The sequence below is a fragment of the Benincasa hispida genome, chromosome 7, assembly GCF_027475165.1.
Source record: "Benincasa hispida cultivar pf3 chromosome 7, pf3_genome.v1.1, whole genome shotgun sequence".
NCBI lineage: Eukaryota > Viridiplantae > Streptophyta > Magnoliopsida > Cucurbitales > Cucurbitaceae > Benincasa > Benincasa hispida.
The window spans coordinates 7702365-7726567 of record NC_143484.1 but is presented as its reverse complement, the minus strand read 5'-3'; the positions used below and the strand labels follow the sequence as shown (position 1 = coordinate 7726567).

Here is a 24203-nt window from a genome sequence, read left to right as displayed (position 1 = left end):
TGTCATAATTTTTTTTTTATTTGATTCAAAATTTCCTAAAATAAGGAGGTTGAACTAGATTGTGCTTTAATACCCTATAGTTGTAGATATCTACAGCAGGTGAATATTAGTCCACTACTTTATTTAAAATAAGATGTGATCTTTTCATTTAACGATTTTTCTAAAGAAAAATTCATTTGGTCATTTTTCAAAAATACCAAGTTGTTTTAGCCATTTCTTCAAATTGCCCCGATATTTTTCTTGGTAGTCAATTTCATTTTTTTTTTTTAAAAAAAAGAAAAGAAAAAGAAAAATCCTCGTTAAATGCAAATTTGAAAATTTGTTCAGTTCTACTTCTTCTAACAACAATAAAGTGCAAGTTTTAATTAAAATTTCATAGAACTAATCCATCCAAGGTAATGTTTTAGGAATACAATTTATTTCAAGCTCATAAATGCAAGTTTTCATTAGAAACTTTAGCAACGATTTGATGCCCAAAGAAATATCTTGAAAAAAGCTCAACTGACATACGAATGACCAAGAGGTCTGTATTTCAAAAAGTAAAAGTAGAAGTTAGAAACAAAGTTGTAATCCATATAAATGTGTGTATTCATCGAGGATACATTGTGACATATTCCCTATTTCCAATCAAATGAAAAAGAATTGTCAGACAACACTACAAACATACACTTCTCACACCTCTCTTCTATATACAATCTGCAAACCTTTTCAGAAAATGTCTGAACATGAGTTCAAAGACAAATATGAAATGAGTTTACTCAAGAACAGATCTAGAAAGACAAAATCATCCCCATCTAAAACTGACTTATGATGGGAAGAACTCAAGGATTTGCAAAATGGAATTTTTTACCTCTGAAAATGTGGACTGTCATTATGAAAGCGTTCGCCTATTGAAGGACTCCACAGTTAAGTTTGCAGTAAAAGCTGGAATCGAGTTCATCTTCCGGATAAATATCTCAACCTGCAATATTTAACAATCTAACCGTCACTCTTTGCACTACCTGTAAATATTAAACTTTCAAAAAAAGCAATTACACCAGAAATAAATACTATGATCAACTGGATATTTTTAACAAAGCTCTGGATGCAACACAAGAGTCAGCTGAACTTATCCATCTTATTAACATATCTCCATGGTGGTATGATATTGTCCACATTGGGCAATAAAGTCCCATGACCTTATTTTTAAAATCACTCAAGATCTCATATCAAAAGAGATTGATGTTCTGACTCATATATCCACAATTTGCCCATTTCTTAGTTAATGTGGGACTTTGTTCACACGCATAACAATCTTCCTTGAATTTGAACAAAGGATCACATAGCGTCCCTCAAATAATAATCTATCCGTTAACCTCTCTAGCTTCAATGAAGTTTTCTTTTATCCATACTAGCTCTCCTTTTAGGCTTACCGCACCTGTGTGATAGAGCTTAGCCACATATTACTATGACTTATGTCATCGAGTCCTACCCCCTTTCTTTGTCACTCAGGATTGCATATTGAACATGGAAAGTCTACAGGCATGACTTTGATACCATGTTAAATAAATCACCAATCAACTCAAAAGCTCAAGTTAATAGGACATGGTAGATTTAATTATATCAATATTATCGCAGATAACTTTTTATGTTGGTCCCAAAATATTTGGATGTATAAAATAAAACCACCCCATTTGCTCATTTGGATGCTGAAAACTCCATGTGGTTTGGACCAATTAAAAATATTAATGTTGATGCTGATATTGCTATTCCTTTATGGGTATATCAATGAAATTATCAATATCAATAGATATTCCTGTAAATAAAAAATTTAAAGGTCCATATCGTTAACCCCATCAATTCGATAGCTCTTAAACTTTAAATTTTGTCTTACAAGCCTATATTTTTAACCCACAATTTAACATTTAGATGGCAAGGTAACAAATCGACCAAAGGCTAGATTAGTGTACGTAGCATAGGTGGTGCACACCAATGAAGTTAATGGCTGAAAGTAGATACAATGGACCTAAAAACTTTTGGGTATAAGAGACTAATCAACACAATATTTAAATCCAGAAGCCAAACTTTTAATTGAACTTATAATGTGTGACATATTTGGTCCGAAAGATTTAAATTTCATTTCTAGGTAGTTCCTAAAGTTTGAAATTGGTTTCTAATTAGATCCTCAAGTATAAAATTATTTTTTGAAGAAAAATCCGGCTGATTTAAAGGATACATAGTAGAAAGACAAGTAACATATTTTAATTGTCATGTCATTATTTCGTTATATCAACTAACAAAAAACTACTTTTTTGACAACAAATAATAATAATAATAAAAAGAAAAACCTTCATTGAGGAAAAAAAATAAAAAAATACAAGGGATACAAAAAACAATCCACGAAAGAGCTCGAAATTATACATAATAACACCTATAAAATAGTTATAGAAAACCTTTGAAACTGATGCCCGCAAAGTAACATGAAAATGAATGAAAGATCAAACCTCACTAGGGTCCCTCTCCATACCTCTAAAAATCTTACTATTTCGCTCTTCCCCACAGAACCCACAAAACAGCACACACCACTACAAACCAAAGAAAATAACCGTTCTTCCCACGAGGCGGTTAAGAAGAGACTCCTCGATCATAGCACAAACATTTCTGTGACAAGCAACCACAATGCCAAATGATTGAAAGAAAGAATCCCAAACAGAACTGACAACCACACAATGGCAAAGAATAAGGTCCAAGTCCTACTCCATCTTCCGACAGAGACTACAATAGAAAAGACCAACAAGTGAGGGAAACTTTTTCTTAAGCCAATCCATCGTGTTAGCGTAGTCGTGTAAAACTTGCCAAGTAAAGAACCTCACTTTCCTAGGAATCTTAATCCTCCAAAGCAGCTAAATAATCGACAGGCCTAGGAGAGAAGGATCTACCAAGTTATGCAAGAAAGATTTGCATGACAACTCCTTTAATGGATCGGGGCAAACTCTATATACTCACATCCCTTCTCCCACGACTAAAACGATAACCCTCAAGTTACGAAAGAAGAACAGCCACATCTGTCGCTTCCCTATTAAGAGCACGATGAAACCTGAAAGAAAAGGAACAAGAGCTCCCAGACCACATAAGAAAATCAATCGTGATTTTTTATTGCAGACAAATGGTACAACCAAGGGAACAAAGAACAATGAGGTCTCTCCCCCACCCAATGATCTTCCCAAAAATATGCATCCCTACCGTCCACCACACAACGAACCAAATGAACCAAGGAAGGGTGCTCTTTTGAAATAATCTTCGACAAGTTTTGATGAGAACATTTAACAGAATGGGGACCATGTTTACTAACAATAGTCCTATGAGAGCGATGGGCTGAAAGGAGAAACGCCAAGCCCAAAAAACTACTTAAAGGACCATTTAAAAACAAATTTCAAATTTTAGAGACTATAAATATAAAAAAAATAATAATAAATTCTAAACTTAGGGCCAAGCATGTCACTCTTGAAACCTCAAAAACAAAATAGAAAAGAAATTCAGAAATCAAGTACTGACAGTGTTAGTTTTGAAAACCTAGGGACTAAATAGGAAATTAACTTTAAATATCAAGGACCAAAAGTATATTTTACCTAATTATCTTATTTTGTGTAATGCTCTGTACTAATTCAGAGTCAGATAATCATTTTACCATTACCCTCCAAGTCAATGATGATAATAGAATGATTTTAATCATGTAATGCATGGATTAATTTATGCAATTCATGAATCAAAATTTTGATTCAGAAAAAAATGTTATATGGCCTCTACCAGTGTTAGGCATAAGAACAGAAAATAAAAAACCAAGCCAGAACTAATTTGCATACCTGACGAGATAACTCAGGTTGAGAGGTATAATTATTCGCCTGTTACAAGAATAAGAGTAAATGCTTAAACGTCTTTAGAAATATATTTTTTTTTAACAGGAAACATGCACAAAATTACAAACTCTACAAGGGAGTGAGGCCGTGAGGGAAAGAAACATAGTAATCGTAATATGAGCAATCATGATAAAGCTGAGATCCAAAACAAAACAAAAGACATAAGATAACCAAATGGGGACAAAAGGCAATGAATCTGAAGTGGGCTAGAGATCAATAGATGAAGGGAAAAAAACTTTAACTATAATCTAACATAACTTAGGAATAAATACTTTTTCGTCCTGCGGGTAGTTTATTTTTCAAACTCCCAAAATACTTCAAAATAATAGTCTATATCTTGCAATAACACGCCCCCCCACCCCCCCTCCTCTAAAAAAAAAAAGAAAAAAAAGGATTTCACATATTCTATGCTGATGTGGCTGAACTGGCAGGACCTCATTAGTTTCATTGTGTATTGTGGCGAAAACTTTACTAAAATTTTTTATTTCTTCAGTTAAAATTAATTAACTACTAATAAAATAGATCTTATTAATGCATAAACAGAGACTACAAAAATAAATCGAACATTACAAAACTAATTGCTTTCGTTCTTGTATCCTTAAAAAACTCTAACCACATTTTCTTCCTTAACCCACTCATCTTGCTTTCTCCCAAAGTTGAAATGACCCACACTTGGGACATGGAGGAGGAGATGAATAGAGGGGGATGCATTTTGATCTCAAGTTGCTCAAATTTTAGTTTTTGTTAGCGTGGCTAAAAGAATACTTTGGAACAATTTTCAAAATTTAATAGGAAAAACTATCATTTTTGAAACGTAGGGACAAAAGGGAACGAACAATGAAAAGTCCCAAAGAATAAAACATATTTATCTTATAATTTGTGATACCAAAAATTATTTTTGTAGAAACTCATTTTCATACTCAAATAAATGGGTTAGAATTTAAAAAAAAAAAAAAAAAAAAAAAGATCTACTTGGGATAACTCCGGTGAAAATCTATCATAAAAGATACACACTCCACAATCTTATGACCTCTTTCATTCATTGCACAGATCGATGCAGTTTAGGGGGAAAAAAGATGGATTTGCATATATACAATCTAGAAAATTTGCGGAAACTTTAATATCATACCAAAATGTTTGTATTCCCAGATTCATACTCAAATTGCAGTTTCTCATCATCACTTTGTGCATATATTGATTGGAGGATAAACCGTGTAACCGGAATTCCATCAGCTCGCTGGTGTTCATCCATCACAATCTGAAAAAATTATTAATAATTTGAATACAAAATGACGGTAAGGTACAAACACATCATAGTCAAACATCAATTGTACACTTACTAGGTGCCTCAGTTGCAAGTCCGAATAAAGTTATTTGAAGATTGTCCATTATGATTTGAACTTGATATAGAAGCAAAGCAGCAAATACAAAATGAACGTAGTTCTAGAAGAGAGAGTACCTTGTAGCCAAAAAGTTCGCAGCAAGCCCTCCTAAACACTGAAATTCTATCTGCAAAAACAGCCTTATACCTGTATAGTAGTAATATCAGAAAATGCTCCATCAATTGAAGAAATAAGAAAACCAAAGTTTATCAAATCCTGCAACTACTTCATGCTGCATCCACCAAGCACTGACCTCTCTTCACGCTTTTCAAGTGTTGCAATCTGTTCTTTGAGCTGCAATATTTTTCCTGATATGTACGAATCCACGAGCTTCCCAGCATCACCTAAAGGTTAACATGTGAATACACCAAAGTGAAAATGTATTGGTAATATAATTCCTTCATACTTTGGAAGGATGGATACAAGGCTACTTACATAGCAATTACAAATTATAAAGAGGGATACTAGATCCCTCTTTATTATGTATCAATTTCCTTAATGACACTTCCAAAGTTATATCGGGAGTGGAAAGAATAATATATTTATTTTCTGGAAAGATAAGAATGGCAGCAAGATAAATCATTTAAGGAAATGGGAATCAGTTTCTAAAGCACAAATCTTCAATACTTAGTAAGTTTTTTTTCTAGGCTAGGGAGTGTGAAAATTGTTCCCACGTCCTTAAATACATTGTATTTGTGTTTCCAACCCATCAAACTCTAAATTTTTATAATCTATTTTTTTTAATTTCATAATTGCTGAAAATCTTTTGGTTACGTTTTCAAAAAAATTCTAAATTATCTATATTTATTCTCTGGTTTTTAGGTCTTCCTAAGAAACATGAAGTACTAATACTGATAACGAGTTTGAAGTAAAAAGGATAAAAAGAAATGAACTTTTACTAAAAACAATAACTTTAATGAAAAGTTTGTTTCCTGTATCTACCATGTTCAATTCCCACATCCAGTATTTTGGGTAATTGGAAAACAGAAAAAATTATAGAAAAAAAGAAACATCTCCTTTCAGATTTTGAAGAGAGAACACCTTATTTGCGAAGCAGCACACAACCTACAGAAAACGAGCATTGAAACAGACCAAGGGGAAGAAAAGATTGATGATCAAGGTTTTCAAATAAATGATTGCCTCGCCAGGACCAGCGTAACTAATAACTAGCATAAGTTAAAAACCTCTCATAGAAAGGATCTCATACCTGATGGAGTCTTTAATTCTTCAACAGCTTGTAACTTCTCCTTCGTCTTCTGCAATTCAGATTTTAAGGCCTCTATAGTCTGTTTTGCCTCATTATCGACAGCAAGGGTATTCACCATTCGTAGAACCTTTGTATTTGTTGAGGAAAAATCACCATGTCCTAACTGGAAGAAGAAGAAAGAACACAAAAAGTTGCTAATCAGTTACCGGATAAAGATGATTTGTGCCATTGAATTAAGTTTGGCCATGAGACAAAACACCATGAAACTGGAGGTAAAAAAAGAAACCACCCTTGACCTATAGAAGTAGTTACAACTTCATTCACACCTTAAACTTTCTGATGTAAGAAGAATATGGGTTAATTGGGTAATTAGATAATATTTTAGGTTAATTCCCTTTTTACCCCACTTGTAATAAAGCTCTATAAATAGGAACCTTCCTCTCTTGTATCAAGCACACTATTCATTCTAATAAAAGATTCACAATCTTTGTTCTTGGAGATTTCTCTCCTTTTATCATTTAGGCTACATCAGAGACCCATCAAAATCTGCAACATATTAGTACGAAAGACATTTCCAAAGACCCAATTTAAATTGAACAAATGAAACAGCCGAAACCAGCAATTCCTTGCATGACTACAGTCGAAAAACAAGTGCTGCAGCTCCACTGATTTTAGAATTGTTGTGAAGTCGAAAAACAATAGTTTAAGGGATGGTGGTTAGTGCATGGTGTAATTTAGGTTTATTTGTGACATTTGGTAAGTTTAGGGGTTTGATTGATCAAAATGAAAATGATGTATTTTGTTAAAATTCGATGGCTTTTCTACCCCTCCAAAAAGAAAACTCGTCCTTGAGCTTTATAAAGAAAAAAATTATGAAGCAAATAATAAATGAAATAAACCTGCACTAAGGGAGTGTCAACCTAGTTGAGATGCCCGGGTACGCCTCCTAATCCTTTATGATTTCATGCTCTTTGTATAATTCTCATGTACTTTGAGCATTAGTCTCACTCTACTTTTCTAATAAAGAGGCTTGTTTCCTTTTTTTTTTCAAAAAAAAAAAGAAATAAACTTGTTCAATGGAGTATGATCGAACCAACTTCCTATATTTTGAACAAAAATATTATGATCAAAGGGATAAATTCATGAAAAAGAATCCAATATTGCCACCAAAAGATGAACTTCTCCATCGGTCATATACCAAAAAAAGTGATGTTTCCTTCAAGCTCATTCAAAAGCGTATTCAAAGGACCAAACACTAAAAAACCACCTTCCAAAGAGAATCGTTCAAGAATCACATCTTCTTTATCATTAGCTTCAAGTTCTTTGACAGTTTGGTGGTCCATTTCCAACGCAATCAATGTATCATTGTCTTGCTCAATTCTTGCTCGGTGTTCAATACCTCTTTTCCATCTTCTTCGTTGGATTTTTCTTCTTCACTTGAGACAATCTTTGAATTAACATTTTCAAATTCTTCTTCTTCTTCTTTTTCTTCTACCTCGTTCGCATGATTTTTATCCCAATCACCTCCATGAACTACATGGGTCTCAACAAGATTTTTCCCAATTTTATCTTCAAGATTTTCTATTTGAAAAGTTTCCAACCGTGATTCCTTTGTATTTTTTCTTCCGTATATGAAATCAATCTGTTCTTGAACTCTTGCAAATGAATTGATAAATGATTAATATGTTGAGTCATTTTTCCCAATGAACGTTGGATTTCTTTTGTTGTTTTCTTTATTTCCTCCAATACTATGTGATCAAAGTAGTCATTTTATTGGAATCTTGTAGATGTTTTAATCTCGTAGTAGATATAGAACTCAGCTATTGATTTTCTTGAATTTACCTTTCTTGATCGCGTTTCATAACCAAAGGAATAATTGAGTCTTGAACATTCTTCTTGGGCTGTAAAAATCCATTCTTGATGATTCTTTAATTCATCTAACTCCCCATCTTTACATTGATTTCTTGAAAAATGGATTTGATTGAATCGTTGAGCGCTTTTTCGATATTGTTGCCTTCTTATTCCATCCCAAATTGACTTAGAAACATCTTTGGAGTCACTAGAGTCACTAGAATCACTAGAATCAAATTTCCAATATGGATAATGATAGGTTCTTTGAGAAAATCGAGCATGGGAAAAATTAGTCTGTTGAAATACTTCTTCTGAATCACTTGAGTTAGAATCCCAACATTGTTTTGGAAGTAAAATCGATTTACTTGCCTATGCCAACAATTGATTTTTTTTTCTTGGACGTCCTCTTTGATCAATAATAGTCCATTATTACAAAATCTTGATAAATCTTTGGTTTTTTCTCCCTTGTTTGGAATTTCAAAGGTTCCTACAAATTAAATGTGTGTTGTTTGGCAACAACACAACTCACAAAGCTCCCTCTTGCGATCGGCATCACCAAGAGTTTCCCGATCTTCCATCGGCAACAATCAACATTGGCCCAAACGGATGCTCTGATACAAATTGATGTAGCCTAAATGATAAAAGGAGAGAAATCTCCAAAAACCAAGATTGTGAATCTTTTATTAGAATGAATAATGTGTTTGATACAAGAGAGGAAGGTTCCTATTTATTGAGCTTTATTACAAGTGGGGGTAAAAAGGGAATTAACCTAGAATATTACCTAATTACACAATTAACCCTTATTCTTCTTACATCAGTCTCTCTAAAAAAGAATGCCAAACTGTTGTGGAATAATGCGGTGAAAGCATTACTGTCTGAAATTTGGTTCGAAAGAAATCAACAAGTATTCCATGACAAGCGGACGACTTGGATGGAGCGTTTTGATACTGTTCAGCTCAACGCTTCGGACCACTTACATCAGTCAATGTTTTGATACTTTCCAAGCATTTTGCAGATTTTTCAATTCAAGACTTAAGCTTAAATTGGAGGGCCATCATATTTCCAAATTTTTAGAAATTTCTTGAATGTATTTGTAGGCTTTTGTTGACTGTTTTGGGTAGTTTCTGGTTATTCCATTGTTGAAGTTTTGGGGGTTTGTGTTTTACTTTGTCCGATAGTTGTGGACTTGAGATGTATTAGTCTTTGTGACTTGTAGACGTATATATAGGTTGGATTGTATTCTGATGGTTGGAGATGATGAGTATGTTAAGGGGGTGTCAACCTAGTTGAGATGGGTGACTTCCTGATCCTTAGGTTCTATTGCTCTTCGTTTCCATATTATACATTGAGCTTTTGTCTCATTTCATTATCTTAATGAAGAGGCCGTTTCTTTTTCAATTGAAAAAAAAAAAAAATTGAAGTCAGTTTTAATGGCTAAAGTTTGAGAGAATCGGAATAATCATATTCTATTCATTGAATATATATATACACACACATACACAACTGTACAAAGATATCCTAAGTAGGAGAAGGTAAAAAGACTAAAGGATAGATAATATGACTAGGATATTTACAATAATATAGCTACACTAATATTAACACTATAACACTCTCTATAACTACTTCTACAGATCAATGGAGGTTTTTGCAAGTAAACCAAAATCACAAAATGCACAAACCACCACCCCTAGCTACTTCTACAGATCAATGGAGGTTTTTGCAAGTAAACCAAAATCACAAAATGCACAAACCACCACCCCTAAGGCCTAAAACTATTGTTCCAATCAAACCCTGAAACTGTAGATCTTTTACAATCAAACTCAAAATTCTTTGTAACAATTTTTAGTTTTCTTAAATCAAGAAGATAATTCCACATCAATATGAAAGCAAAATGTTTAATGGTTGTACCCGCTAAGGTTAGAAAGAATCAGAATAATCATGTTCCATTCACGGAAGAGATATATATACACAAATGTACAAAGATAACCTAAGCAGGAGAAGGTAAAAATACATTAATCTATATGGGCTCATGCCCAACTTAGAGCATTTATGTTAATCATACCACACGATATATTATCATATATCACTTCCGGGTGAAGACTAAGAGTCTTGGAGAAATCTTGGAGAATCTTGGAGTGGAAGTTTTATTTTTTTTTTTAACAGAAACAAACTTTTTATTGAATTAATGAAAAGAGTCTAAAGCTCAAAGTACAAAGAGATTTACAAAAAGCTTTAGAACAAAGCAATCATAACTACGGATCAGTGGGCACACCAGGCCATCTCAACTAGGTTGACACCGCCGTAGTGCCCTCATCATATCCCCGAAACCAGACATATCTCTAACATGCTATAAAATTCAAATCAAATTCGTACAGTAAAAGACTTAACTTAGGACTAAACAATAATAAAAAAAACACACGTTTAAGAAAAAGAGATAAAAGCATTCCAGTTAAGGCAAATATCTTGGATGAAATAATCTTCAAATAACTTGGCTTGTGAACACCAAGAGGATGCAAGAAGCCTGATTGAATTGAAACGGTCTGACCAAACTACATCTTTGTTCTGAAAAATTCTTTGATTGCGCTCGAACCGAATTTCTGACCACGTGGCCTTGACTGCATTTGACCAACTTGAGCTTTAGGTGTGAGAGAGGGTCCCCTTAAAACTTGAGAGACATTAATAGCAAACGATCGCCCAAAGGCCCACAACACATTGAAGTAAGAAAAAGTTCTTCACCAACACATACTGGAGTAAGGACAATCAAAAAACAGATGTTGTAGATCTTCACTGTTTGCAAGACAAGAGGACAGATTGTGGGTGATAAATAATGGCCTTGGAGCTTATGTTGCAATACTGATGAACAATTAAGGGTTCCATAAATCATAATCCAAATCAGAATGTTGATTCTTTTTGGGTTTTTGGACTTCCAAAGAACTTGGGAAAGATCTCTATCCATGGGAGAAGAGGAGCACAGATGCTTTGACAAAGATTTGGAAGAGCTGAAGGTTCCAATGACCAAATTCTTGCATCTGGGAGACAAGATGGTGAAGCTAGGTATAGAAAAAAGATATGTGTTTCTTATATTTGAGTGATTGAGAAAGACTCAATATATACAAGAGGATTATCAATTAGTGTGTTGAAATTAAGCTGACAATCTACACCTATAAGGAAAGAATAAAATTACAAGGTATAAGGAAATAATCTAAATTAATTCTCTAATTACAAATGCATAATTAGCTTGATTGCCTACATTTAGCTTGATTTCCTACACTCCCCCTCAAGCTGAATGGTATATGCTAGCCATTCCAAGCTTGGAAATTAGTCTACCAAGGTTTGTTCGATGCAAAGCCTTAGTTAATATGTCGGCGACTTGTTGTTGGGACAGCACATATCTCAAGTTGATAGTATTTTTCTCAATCTTTTCACTGATAAAATGACAATCTATCTCGACATGCTTCATTTTATCATGATGTATCGGATTTCTTGCAATGGCTATGGCGGATTGATTATCGCACAATACTTCTATAGTACCTTCAATCTTAATTTGAAGTTCTGTGAGAAGGTGTTTTAGCCAAATTCCTTCACAAATTCCATAGGCTAATGATCGAAATTCAATTCGAGTCACAACTTGTTGTTTCTTGCGGCGCTAGGTTACTAAGTTTACCCATACGTAGGAGCAATATCCCGGTGTTGACTTCGATCAATAGAGGATCCAATCCAATCCAATCTGCATTAGTGTAAACTTCTAGTGATCTGGTCATGGTTTTTCTAAACATAAGGCCTTTTCCAGGATCGCGTTTGAGATATTTCAATATTCTATACACAACTTCCACATGTTTCTTAGTAGGTTTGTTCAGAAATTGACTTACCACACTAACTGCAAAGCTAATATCTAGTTGGGTGTGAGTCAAGTATATCAATTTTCCCACCAGCCATTGATACCTGTCGCGATCAACTGATTCATCTTCGGGATTAATTGCAAGTTTTGAATTTGCATCCATTGGTTTATCAGTAGGTTTGCATCCACTCATTTCAGTCTCCTTTAAGAGGTCTAAAGTGTATTTTCGTTGGGTGACAAAAACTCCTTGCTTGATCTTGCTACCTCCATTCTTAGAAAGTACCTTAAATATCCCAAGTCTTTGATCTCAAATGTCTTTGACAGGAGTTGCTTCAGTCGAGTTATTTCATAAAAACATTTCCTGTAAGAATTATATCATCAACTTATACTATTAACACGGTGATCTTACCTGGGGAGAAATGTTTGATGAATAGAGTATGATCAGATTGACACTGAGTATAGCCATCTTGCTTCAATACAGTGGTATACTTTTCAAACCAGGCTCGAGGTGACTGTTTCAGTCCATAAAGGGACTTCTTGAGTTTACATACCTTTCCTCTAGTATATTTGTGCTCAAATCCTAGGCGTATATTCATGTACACTTCCTCTACTAGATCACTATTTAAAAATGCATTCTTTACATCAAGTTGAAATAATGGCCAATCTAAATTGGCAGCAATAGAAAGGAGTACCCGAATATTATTTAACTTGGCGAATGGTGCAAAGGTTTCCTATAGTAAGTAGGAAGATTTGAGAGAACTGACTTACAAAGAGTCGCCTGTCCTCCTCTAGATAGGCTGTATCTTCTCCATTTATCTAGATTACCTTGAAGTTTGTCAATAACTGACTGCCAGAATTCCACCTTTTTTGGGTAACCACCCAATGGGAGACCGAGATAAACGAGGGGGAGCTGCTTAGCTTTACAATTGAAATTAGCAGCCATCGTTTCCAATTTGTTTGAATCTATATTTATGCTACAAAGAGCTGATTTTTCCCAATTAATTTTCTGATCAGAGCACCATTCAAAAAGATCAAGGGTAACCAGAAGAGAATCTAACATAACATCTTCATATTTGCAAAAAAATAAGAGTGTCGTCAGCAAATTGAAGAATTGAGACATGGACTTTATCTTTACCCACCAAGAAACCTTCATAACTTCCTTTTTCATGCAGGCATTTAACACTTCACCCACTAGGATGAATAGGAAAGGAGAGAGAGGATCTCCTTACCTAATTCCTCTTGTTGCATTGATTCTCCCACGTGGCTTGCCGTTAATGAAGATGGAGAACTTTGGGTTGACAATGCAGCCCATAATCCATGAGATCCATTTTATATCAAGATTCTTACCATAAAGCACCTTTTCTAGGAAGGACCAGTCCACTCATCAAAGGCTTTTTCTAAGTCCAGCTTAAGGATCCAACCTTTCTTCTTTTTCGATCTATAGTCTTCGACGACTTCATTAGCTATAAGGATGGGGTCTAGGATTTGTCTCCCCTCAATGAAAGCACTTTGAGTAGGAGCTATTATACTTAGCATGATCCTTTTTAGTCTTTCAACTAATACTTTTGCAATTATTTTATACAAGAGTTGTGAGACTGATTGGCCTAAAGTCTTTTACTTTCCCAGCATCTGTCTATTTTTTGGATTATGCAAATGAAGTTCTCATTAATACAAGAGTTGAGCTTACCATTGCTATAGAAATCATCCAACATTTTTGTGAGGTTATCCTTTAGTTGATTCCAAAATTTGATGAAGAATTCTGGTGTGAAACCATCCGGGCCTGGTGCCATGTTTTTTCCCAATCCTTTCACTGCCATTTTGATTTCTAGGGCAGAAAATCTTGCCACAAGCTGCTCATTTTGGCTTCTTGAAACTCTAGACCAATCAAGATTAAGTGGTATTGCACAAGAACTATCACATTTTGAGTAAAGAGAGGAGTAAAAACCCAAGATGAGACCTTCAATGTCGCGGATGGATCTAGTTGGTAAGCCTTGGTCGTTAAGCAGTTCTGCTATCAGATTTTTCCTCTTTCTTGCAGATAGGAATCTACAAAAGAAGGAGGTGTTTTCATCCCCCTCTTTTAGCCAGTTTAATTTACATTTTTGGATGAGGTTTCTTTCTTCCTGCTGGTATAAGACCAATAGGTCTGCTTTCAATGCTAAATTTGCCTCTTCATCCCTGGTTTGAGGGATTTCTTCATCTGCCAATAAATCCCTTCTTTGTATTTCTTTTATGAGACTTTCCTCCTCACCGTCTCTTTTTCTTCTTTTCTTCTTCTATTTCCTTTTTTTTTTTTTTTTGGTAACAACTAACGGGTCATTCGGTTGAAGGGTTTTCTGGATGGGAATTGACACAAGTATACAATATTCATATTTGTTTCATAGTTTTCAACTCTTTGACCGGAAATAAGCTATCTCCAAGCATCCTCTTTTTCTACAAACAAGAATTTTCTTTTCCCTTCCAAAACTATGGGTTTTCTCTTTTCGCCTTTCCATCTTTTTTTCATTTTATATATAATTTCATTTTGAATATAGATAATTAATTAATTACTAGTAATTTAACAAAATTAATACAAATATTTGTTTTAATAAATCAATAATAATTATTAAAATTATTACTTAATTTATTTTTACAATAAAAATTTATTAAATGAATGCAATTACTAACTAAAAATACATAAATGAAGCCACAAACTACCACAGCTAACAGAACCAAATCTGGTTATGTGACTATGGGTCAAATACATGTGTTTTCCTGAAATTATCTTCAATCACAGGAGTATCACAACTTGAATACGTATGGAATCTAGACCACTTTTTAAATATTTATGATCTGATGATTTGCAATTCTTACAATAACTTTGTTACTTACCTTTGACTCCAACAGAGAAATTTCAGAACGAAGCCGATCACAATCCCTCTCCAACGACTTTATTTTTTTTGCTTCATTATTTGATCTCTCATTCAACAACTTTAGCTCATCGTGTTGACGGCTATTAACCTCTTTCTGCTCATGTAAATTCGTTTCTAATTCTTTAATGTACCAATCTTTCTTTGCAAGGGTCGAGTCTAGTTCCTGTACGATCAAACAAGCCGCAAATGAAAACTTTCAAAACACTAACATGAAATTAGCTTGGGAAACAATGATAAGGTGGAAACCTGAGAAAGAGTTTCACTTGTTGCCTTAGCCTCTGCATCATCATTTTTAAGGCTCTTCAACTCATTTACAAGACATCTCAATTTATCCCTCTCTTCAGTAGCCACAGAAAGCTGAAATTGAAAATTAATTTTTTAAAAAATCATTAAAAACATAATGATTACTTGGTTTTTCTTATATTAATATATTTATTGTTTTATATCCACACACAACTTATTCTATTAGGTGAACCAGAATCTTTAGTAGTAGTTTTATACTTTTATGGAAAACACTACTGAAACTATATGCACATACTAACAGTAGGGTAACCATTAGTGTCCAAATGAAAGACACGGGGAAGGACTACAGCAGGCTAACAGTAGGAATCTAATCTTTCAAGGAAAGAAAAATACGTAAAAAGGAACAGAGATGATACAAGATAGGTGAAAAACCTTGAACAGATCTTAATTTAACACTGATACTCACATGCCATTAAAATATATTCAAAATATAATGTCAATCTACAACAAGTACAAATAATTCAGAAACAAAATTGGCATTACATAGAAACAACAAACAGAATGGTGTACTAATTCAAATGAGTTTTTATGTTCATGCTTCCATGTCTATTTTTCATACAAGATAGTTTCCAATTACAAGCGGATTCTACTGCCCTAGTTCCTACCAACTAAATGAAAAACAATTAATGGATAACTCATCCTGTCAAACATTGAAAACATTTCTGCAAATTAAAATACAAATAGCATATAGATAGAAATAGATGCGATTGTTGAGAGACGAAAAAGAGTAATAATCAACATTCAGAATATGGTTAATTTTAAAGGGTCTTGATAGCCATAAAAAGAGAAGGCGACTGATTTGTCTTTTACTACAATTGTTAACGAGTGGCAGGCATACTAGTAATCGTTACAGTCCTTTACTTTATTGTCATATTGTTCGCACAATTTCTGGGAACAATTGTGTAGGCTGGTCCTACAACACTCGAGTTACAATCCAACTTATGTTGAATCTTCTTTTTCTTTAGTTTATTTTTCTTCTTCTTTTTTAACAAGATCCGAAACTTTTTATTGACAAAATAAAGGGAGACAGTGTTACCGGATATAGTGTATGCACTAGTTTATTGTATTGTATATTCTATTTGTATTGTACACTTCACTCCACTAGCTTTAGGAAAAGTGGGAGATTGGTGGGATTGGTGTCCTAATATTCTTGTAGTTTGTAAATTTGTATAAACAAATTGTTATTAATAAAATAAATGTTATTTTATACGTGCATTAACTAAATCTAATAAACTAAGATCCTAGGTTATTTCATGTAGTTTAAACATGTATGTGGTGACATATATGTGGATCATGTTTAAGTAATAACCTAAATGGTTTGTAGTAGATGGATAAGGGTGACACTACGGATACGACCCTTTTTGTAGTTGTTACAATTGTTGTAAAGTGTTACAAATGATCTGATTTTGATCATTCATGTGTAGACATGTAAGCGGAGGTATTCTATGTAAAGAGTTTGTATAAGACCAGACCACGAAATGAATAGTCTTTTTTTATAACACTGTTACTAGAATAAACTTACATTTCACCAGAATGACCATACGTGACTTGACCTTAATCCTGAGTGAGTTGTAAACTACTGCTTATGAGGGCGGTCCTTTGATCTGTATGGGTGAGAGTTGCCAAATTTGTCGACTCAATATGCCTACCATTTTGGGGATTCGTCTGATTAGGGAGCTGGGAACACAGCTACACAAGAAGGAATTCACTCTTTTTCGTTGTTAAGGTAAGTAGATAAATTGCTCCTTAAATGACTGATTCTGGGTCTTAAACAATATGGCACTATACCCTCTCCTAGCCCAAGAGGGATTCAGTTATAGTTGGACTATGACTAATTGTTCATTAGAGAGATCAATGGTATTTAAGGAGTTAGATATAGAACTACAAGGGTAAAACGACAATTTCGACTTAGTTGTACTTACGAGCAATTTATAAAGGGTCAACGCGCTATTGATTGATTATATCTAATGGACACAGAAATATATCTACAGTGCGAAGAGTGCAGTTGTTGGTCTTTAGTAGAGTGACCAGTAGTTATAAATGAAGATTAACTAAATTAAAGAGTTTAATTAACTAATCTAGTATCATTGGAGCTTCAATCTATAGGTCCATGAGGTCCCCTTGTTAGCTCAATAAAGATTAATGAGAATCAAATTAATTTTGGATTAATTTGAATTGTTCAAATTAATTAAAGATAATTAATTGTATGAGATACAACTAATATTATGTATGTTGATACATTATAATATAAAATTTTACGAGAGAAATAAATATTTGAACATGATTCAAATATTAATTATATGAATATGATTCATATATAAACTATAGATTAAAATTAACATGATTATGATTCATTTTAATACTATAGGTTATATGCGAGAATATAAATTAAAGGTTATATTATATGTGATATAATAAAATGTTATATATTATATGGGATATAATATATGGTTGCATTTAAATATATTAATGTAATATAATTAAATTAAGGAAAATTATTTTAAATGACAAAACTGCTAAAAATATTTACAAATAATAGCAAAATATCACAATCTATCTGTGTCTATCTGATAGTAATCTATTGTTGTCTATAACAATCTATCACAGGTAGACGGTGATATTTTGCTATTATTTGTAAATATTTTGGTTTATTTTCCTATATTTAAAAACAACCCTTAAACTAAATTAAATTTGAATTTTTGAAATTCAAATTAATAACTCCCAGGGAGTTAATTTTCCACGTTGTGGGAGTTATCTCTCATAGGTGTGGAGAGAAGTTAAGGGAAGGGGAAAGGTTCATTACAAGGAAAAAAACATTCATCTCCTTCATCTGTACAATTTCTTTCAACAAAACTTCTTCACCCTTTTCACCAAAATTAATCAAGCAAACCCACCAAACTTTGCTTGATTCTCACCTTGAGAATAACAAGGTAATCATTGTAGTGGTATCCCATTACTACCGGTGTCGAGGTTGCTGCATTTGAGAGAAGATCTGTGTTTGAAGGAGTAGATCTCACTGTTCGTGAGCATTCACCAGAAGGGAAATTGAGAAGAATGGTTATTCAAGGGTTAATATATCATTTCCCTTTCCCCTCACTGTAATTTAAAGTAGAAAGCATGCTTAGGATTTATATCGTTTATCCTTGTTTCTCGTCCTCTATTTTCTTAAGTTCCGTAAAACGAAAAACTACGACACGAATGCATTCATATGCTTCCGCTATGGGAATTCCAATCCCTTTAGATAAATGCTCAAGAGACTCTTAACTTCATATATCTTATTAAAATGTCTATAAAGATAGAAATTGACATATATTCATGAAAAAAAAAAAAAAAAAATTGTTTCAATAGAGCCTCTCATCATTAATTATACGATGAAATGACATATTTAAAACAAGATAATGAATGCAAAAAACACAAAAAAAAAAAAAAAAAAAAAAGACCTTGTAAGAATTTAATTTAGTATTGATATTAGGTTAGCAAAAACCTACAGAAAGGAAACACAACTCATGATTGATTTTTCTCTTATTTTTTTGTTATTTATCATTTCACCACCGAAAAATTGTGTGATATCTTTAATTTAATTTGGAAAAAGAAAAGGATAAACAAAAAAAGTGAATAAAATCTTACCGATAGAAACATCTTGATTTTCTTGGCCTTTCTTGCCAATCTTGTTTAGGCTTTCTTTTTTTGTTGATTAATCTTCGGCCGGATAGTTTCATTTCTTTAATTTCTTGTGTTAGTACTTGATTAAAGGTAGCTAAGACTTACTTACCAGCGCAGTCAGTTGTAATATTGATTTACCAAGTTCCTGTTCTCCCATGTCTATAAATATGGCAGTCCTTTGTATTTTTTGAAATAAACACTTTGAGGGATTACTTTCACTTGTGTGCATCACTTACAAACTATTCATGCTATCTACTGACGCTCCTGTTAATATACCAAGTACAAGGTTGAAAGGTAACTGAACAAAAACTTACAAGCAATTCATTCTGCTTAACTTCCAACTTTAATGCGTCAATCTTTTCCTTTACAAGTGTAGCCTCACTTTCTGCCTTTCGTTTATCAATTTGAGCTGCATCCAGTGCTACTTCCAATTGTTTCAAGCGAGCATTCACCTCACCCATCTTTATCATGTTATCAAGTACCTCCCTGGTTTAGAGAATGGCAAAACGAAGCTAATAAAGATATTGAGAAAAGGAAAAGATTACAAGGGAAAAAAATTTGAAGAGCCCCACTTCTAATGAATTTGGCGATCCATATTTACTCCAATAATAGCTACAGTAATCATGAGATGTTTACGCTTTTTTTTCTTCCCTTACCTGCAATTGGTCTTTCTTCTACATAGGAAGATTTATGCCGCATCATTTTTATCACAAACTAAGCAACACATTAAATAAAATTGGACTAAGTGAACGAAGCACCAGAAGATGGAGATGCTTGACAATAATTGAAAATAAACCCACTCACTTACTTTTGGAGAGAAGAAATCTTAATTGGTATATCTTCGTAAGTTGTAATGCCAGGAATGTCCTTAATCAACAATTCTCTGCGTGTCAATTCATCCTCTAGATTCTTTACACTTAATTGAATGTCTTCTAATTTAGACAACTCTGATTCTGCTCTCTCCCTTCTGGCCTTTTCTTCTAATAGCTTCTCCTTCAATAATCCAATATCACCAAGTGATGATTTCAACTTCCTAGCTTCTCTCACTTCAGATTCCTAGGAAAAGAGCCAAGAACAAACATATATATACACATTTATATAGTAGTTGGAAAATAACGTGGATATTGCATATATGTTTTAAAGAAAAAGATGTAATTTTTACTGAAGATAAATCCTTACGGTTAGTTATCATATGTTGCATAATTTAGAAATTATCTATTATAGTTATTCTATTTCATCAAATTATTTGATGTAGTATATTTCCAATTTAAACTAATCTATAACCTTAAAATTAAGGATCACCTTTGGAGAGTTTTCATTTAGTTTGAACTTCTAAATCTTCTTTGTTAAAATAATGGTGGCAAAAAGAATTTAGCTTTAACTGCAAAATCATTAGCATTAATCATTGTAGAGCAAAAAGATAGACTTTTTTGTACATTTGCATGCCAAATTAATTACAAGGAGCAAACTTAAACTCAAGAACGTTAACTAAAGATTTACAAGCAAATGCCCCAAAAAATCAACATTCCAAATTTGTCTGTCACAATAAATAATATCATCGCATGCAAGTTTTTCTACTTTATAAGAAAGCGAGAAGCTAACTTATTGTAAACATTAAGATTAACTATCAAAGAAGAAGAAGAAAACCCTACATAGTTCCTGAGCTCTTCTTGCAGATGCTTAATCAAAATATTGCTTTCCTTGCCAGTACCTTCGTTGACTGTGAAAGAAGTTAATTTCTTCTCTAGTTCAGTCTTCTGGCATAAACACTGGAAAGTAACGATACCACCATGAAATATAAAAACATTGGTCATAATACTATTAGAAAATGATGAACAAAAGAAACTGATTAAATAAGGAATTTACTTGTCCATTGTTTCACCTGTTAAGTATAAAAAATTCAACTTTTACTTAAATTTAGGAAAAAAGAATAATATTATTATATTTCTTCCTACTTATCTAAAACAACTACAAGGTCTTCTTATATAGAAGAAAGACCACAAACTAATAAGGAAATGGATATTACAAACCTAAATATTAAATATATAGAGAATACACAATAAAAATTACAAAAGATACAAGAAAATCCAACACTCCCCCTCAAGCTAGTTTGTAGATATCTTCCATAGCTAGCTTGTCGATAAAATTATCAAATTGCCTTTTTGAAAACCTTTAGTTAACATATCAGTGGTTTGTTCTGTTGTTGCATATATCACCCCCATCAATCTTCTCTTTTAAGAAATACTTATCAACTTCAATGTATTGTTCTATCATGTAGGACCGGATGATGAGTAATGGTGATGGAAGCTTTGTTATCACAATAGATCCATATGGGAGTCTTTTGAGACAATTTCAATTGTTCAAGTATCCTATCAATCCATATATCTTCACAAATTCTAGGTGCTAAGGCTTTAAATTCTACTTTAGCACTGCTTTTGGCTACTATATTTTGTTCTTTACTATAACATGTAACTAGATTCCCTTCAACAAACGAACAAAAACCAGAAGTACATCTTCTATCAACACTACTTTCAGCCCAATCTGCATCAGTATACACTTTAACTTGAAGATTGTTATGTTTCTAAAATAATATGCTTTTACCTGGAGTCCTTTCAAATATCTCAAGATGCTATACACTGCTCCAAAATGAATGGTTGCAAGTGAATGCATGAATTGACTCAACATACTTACTGCAAATGCGATATATGGACATGTATGAGATAAATAGATCAGTCTACCCACAAGTCTTTAGTTTTGTCTTTGTTCTTACTTGTTCAACCTTTGCAGCTTGTAATTTCAAATTCGATTCAATAAGAGTTTCTACTGTTCGAAAACCAAGTAAACTTGTCTCTTAAAGTAAGTCAATAACATTTCCTTTGACTAACAGAGATACCTTTCTTAGATCTTGCAAACTTCATCCCTAAAAAGTATTTCAAGGCTCTCAAGTCTTTGATCTAAAACTCACTTGCAAGTTTGTTCTTAAGATAAACTAATCTTTCTCATCATCACTTGTGAGAATAATATCATCAACATACACAATTAAAATAGCAGTTTTATTATTCCCCGAGTGTTTAAAGAAAATAACTATGACGGTATCCACACCTAGTAACTACTTTTCCAAAACATTTTTAAACCAAGCTCTTTGAAACTGCTTGAGACCATACAATGATTTTTTTAATCAGAAAACTTTACTATTTCCTAGTTCCGTTTCAAATTCTAAATTATTGTTGAGAAAGACATTCTTAACATCTAGTTGACGAAGTGACCAATCTAATGGTGGAGTTAATTTTTGCAACTAGAGCAGACGTCTCTTGATAGTCAATCCCATAAGTTTGAGTGAAGTCTTTGGCTACTAATCTAGTCTTGTATCTTTCAATACTACCATCAGGATTACACTTTACTATAAACACCCATCTACATCCCACAATCTTCTCATCTTTTAGCAAGTTTGTTATTTCCCAAGTACCACTTTATCTGGCATTCATTTTCTCCACAACTACTAGTTTTCAATTTGGATCCTCTAAGACTTGTATATTCTTTGAAACAAATAATTTGTCTATCCTAGACACGAAAGGTTTATGACTATTTGATAATTTGGAATATGAGATGTAATTGGCAATCGGATGTTTATTACAAGTTCGAGTACCTTTTCTAATACCAATAGATCGGAACATCAAAATCAGAAATAATAGATGAGATATTTTGAAATTTGAAAGATGAGGAGCAGAAAAGGAATCTTTTTTAAAGAAAACAAGTAGGCACTTTTCATTGATGGAATGAAAAGGGACTAACGCTCAAATACAAGAACCCTATGAGGGGAGACAAGAAAGAAAAAAAGTAATAAAATAAATGTAATGCAAAATTAATTTAAGATTGTAACATAAAAGCATTCCAATTGATTGTAGTTTCCCAAATCCTGATATGGCCTTCCTTGCCTCCATTCAAAATATGTCAAGCTTTTCGAGGAGTCCTATAGATACCGTCCAAAGGAAGATGCTCAGTTGTTGAAATCCTTTTTGATACATTCTCCTGTCTCAATTGTCCCACAAAGTCAAAAGAAGGGGAGGAAATGAAGGTGTGCTTGAAAGCTGCAATAGTAAAGAAGCGTCTCTAAGGAAGGGAGCGGAAATTGGCGGCCACTTGTCTACAAAGTCCTTTAAAGTCACCCAAGTTGGTGAAAGTTCTGATAACCCTATTTTAGTTTTAGATAAAATTATTCCGGCCGGTTCAATTTCCCCTTCTCAAGAAGCTACCTCTCCAAAAAAAAGAAGATAGTCTGCATAGCAACGTCAAAGCTTCCCCCTCATTCCTTCAAAGGATGTAAATTGTGCTTCTTCTCTCAATGCACCTCCTTATCTTCCCCCTGTTTCGCAAAGTTGTTCGAAGTTGTTTAAGCCTTATCCCAAACACATTTCCAGAGGCCCAAATTCAAGGCAAGTGCAGTGATTAAAAATTCAGTTTTGTTGAAGAATTGTTGTGTCAGAGCACAGATTCCGGCCATTGCTAACAAAAAGAAAAGACCCATCCTCAAGTCAAGTGTTATAGTCAGCAACCTGGATTTGTTAGAAGTGTGTTCGTCCAAGTTCATGTCCCTGCTTTTTCCAAGAGATCAATTACTCTTCCCCCACTAACTCAACAATTCAAACACTCTGTTTTCCCTAATTCAAAGGTTCAATTTTTGAGAGGTACACCATGCCTTCCTTCAGATTCTTCTTGAAAAGGAAGTCTGAATAAGATAATGATTCTCCTACAAATGTTAGCAATAAGGATTCATATGGCTCTGAGAATGGAGTTGATCATGATGAACCAGTGCAAGGGGATAATTTTGAGGTGGATTCCAATGCTTTGTTTCATAATGAAGTTGATCTGAAAGATAATATGATGGGTGCTACTTGTTTCTCTCCACTACATCCTTCAGAAATCTCAGCACATTTGAAGTCTATTGTTGAAGAATGTGATTTAATCTTGGGTTGGTCCTCCCCTCCTTGTTAGAATTTGTTTCAACTTATTCGCCCAAAATTCAAAAATGATAATTGATTCTTATAAGGAAAAAAAGAGGAAGCCGCAGTGGAAGTTGTTACTTTGGGGTTGCTAAATAGTTGGAGCATTGTTGATTGTTCTATTTTGGGAGCTTTGTAACCTTCATTCATA

At 33.5% G+C, this 24203-nt stretch overlaps 1 protein-coding gene across 3 annotated transcripts in view; it reads right to left on the bottom strand.

The window, feature by feature from the left end:
• Positions 1-552: 552 nt before the first annotated feature.
• Positions 553-24203, bottom strand: part of MAD1 (mitotic checkpoint family protein) — a 42585-nt gene continuing 18934 nt past the window's right edge. For all 3 annotated transcript variants that reach the window (XM_039020610.2, XM_090315726.1, XM_090315725.1), the window contains 11 exons: positions 20705-20821; positions 19861-20108; positions 19367-19538; positions 15333-15443; positions 15046-15249; positions 6486-6648; positions 5532-5622; positions 5356-5425; positions 5026-5154; positions 3843-3881; positions 553-961 (listed from right to left, as the gene is read on the bottom strand). In XM_039020610.2, coding sequence (XP_038876538.2) covers positions 872-961; positions 3843-3881; positions 5026-5154; positions 5356-5425; positions 5532-5622; positions 6486-6648; positions 15046-15249; positions 15333-15443; positions 19367-19538; positions 19861-20108; positions 20705-20821 — 1434 coding nt within the window. In that variant the 3' untranslated portion in view covers positions 553-871. The remainder of the gene's footprint in view (positions 962-3842; positions 3882-5025; positions 5155-5355; positions 5426-5531; positions 5623-6485; positions 6649-15045; positions 15250-15332; positions 15444-19366; positions 19539-19860; positions 20109-20704; positions 20822-24203) is intronic.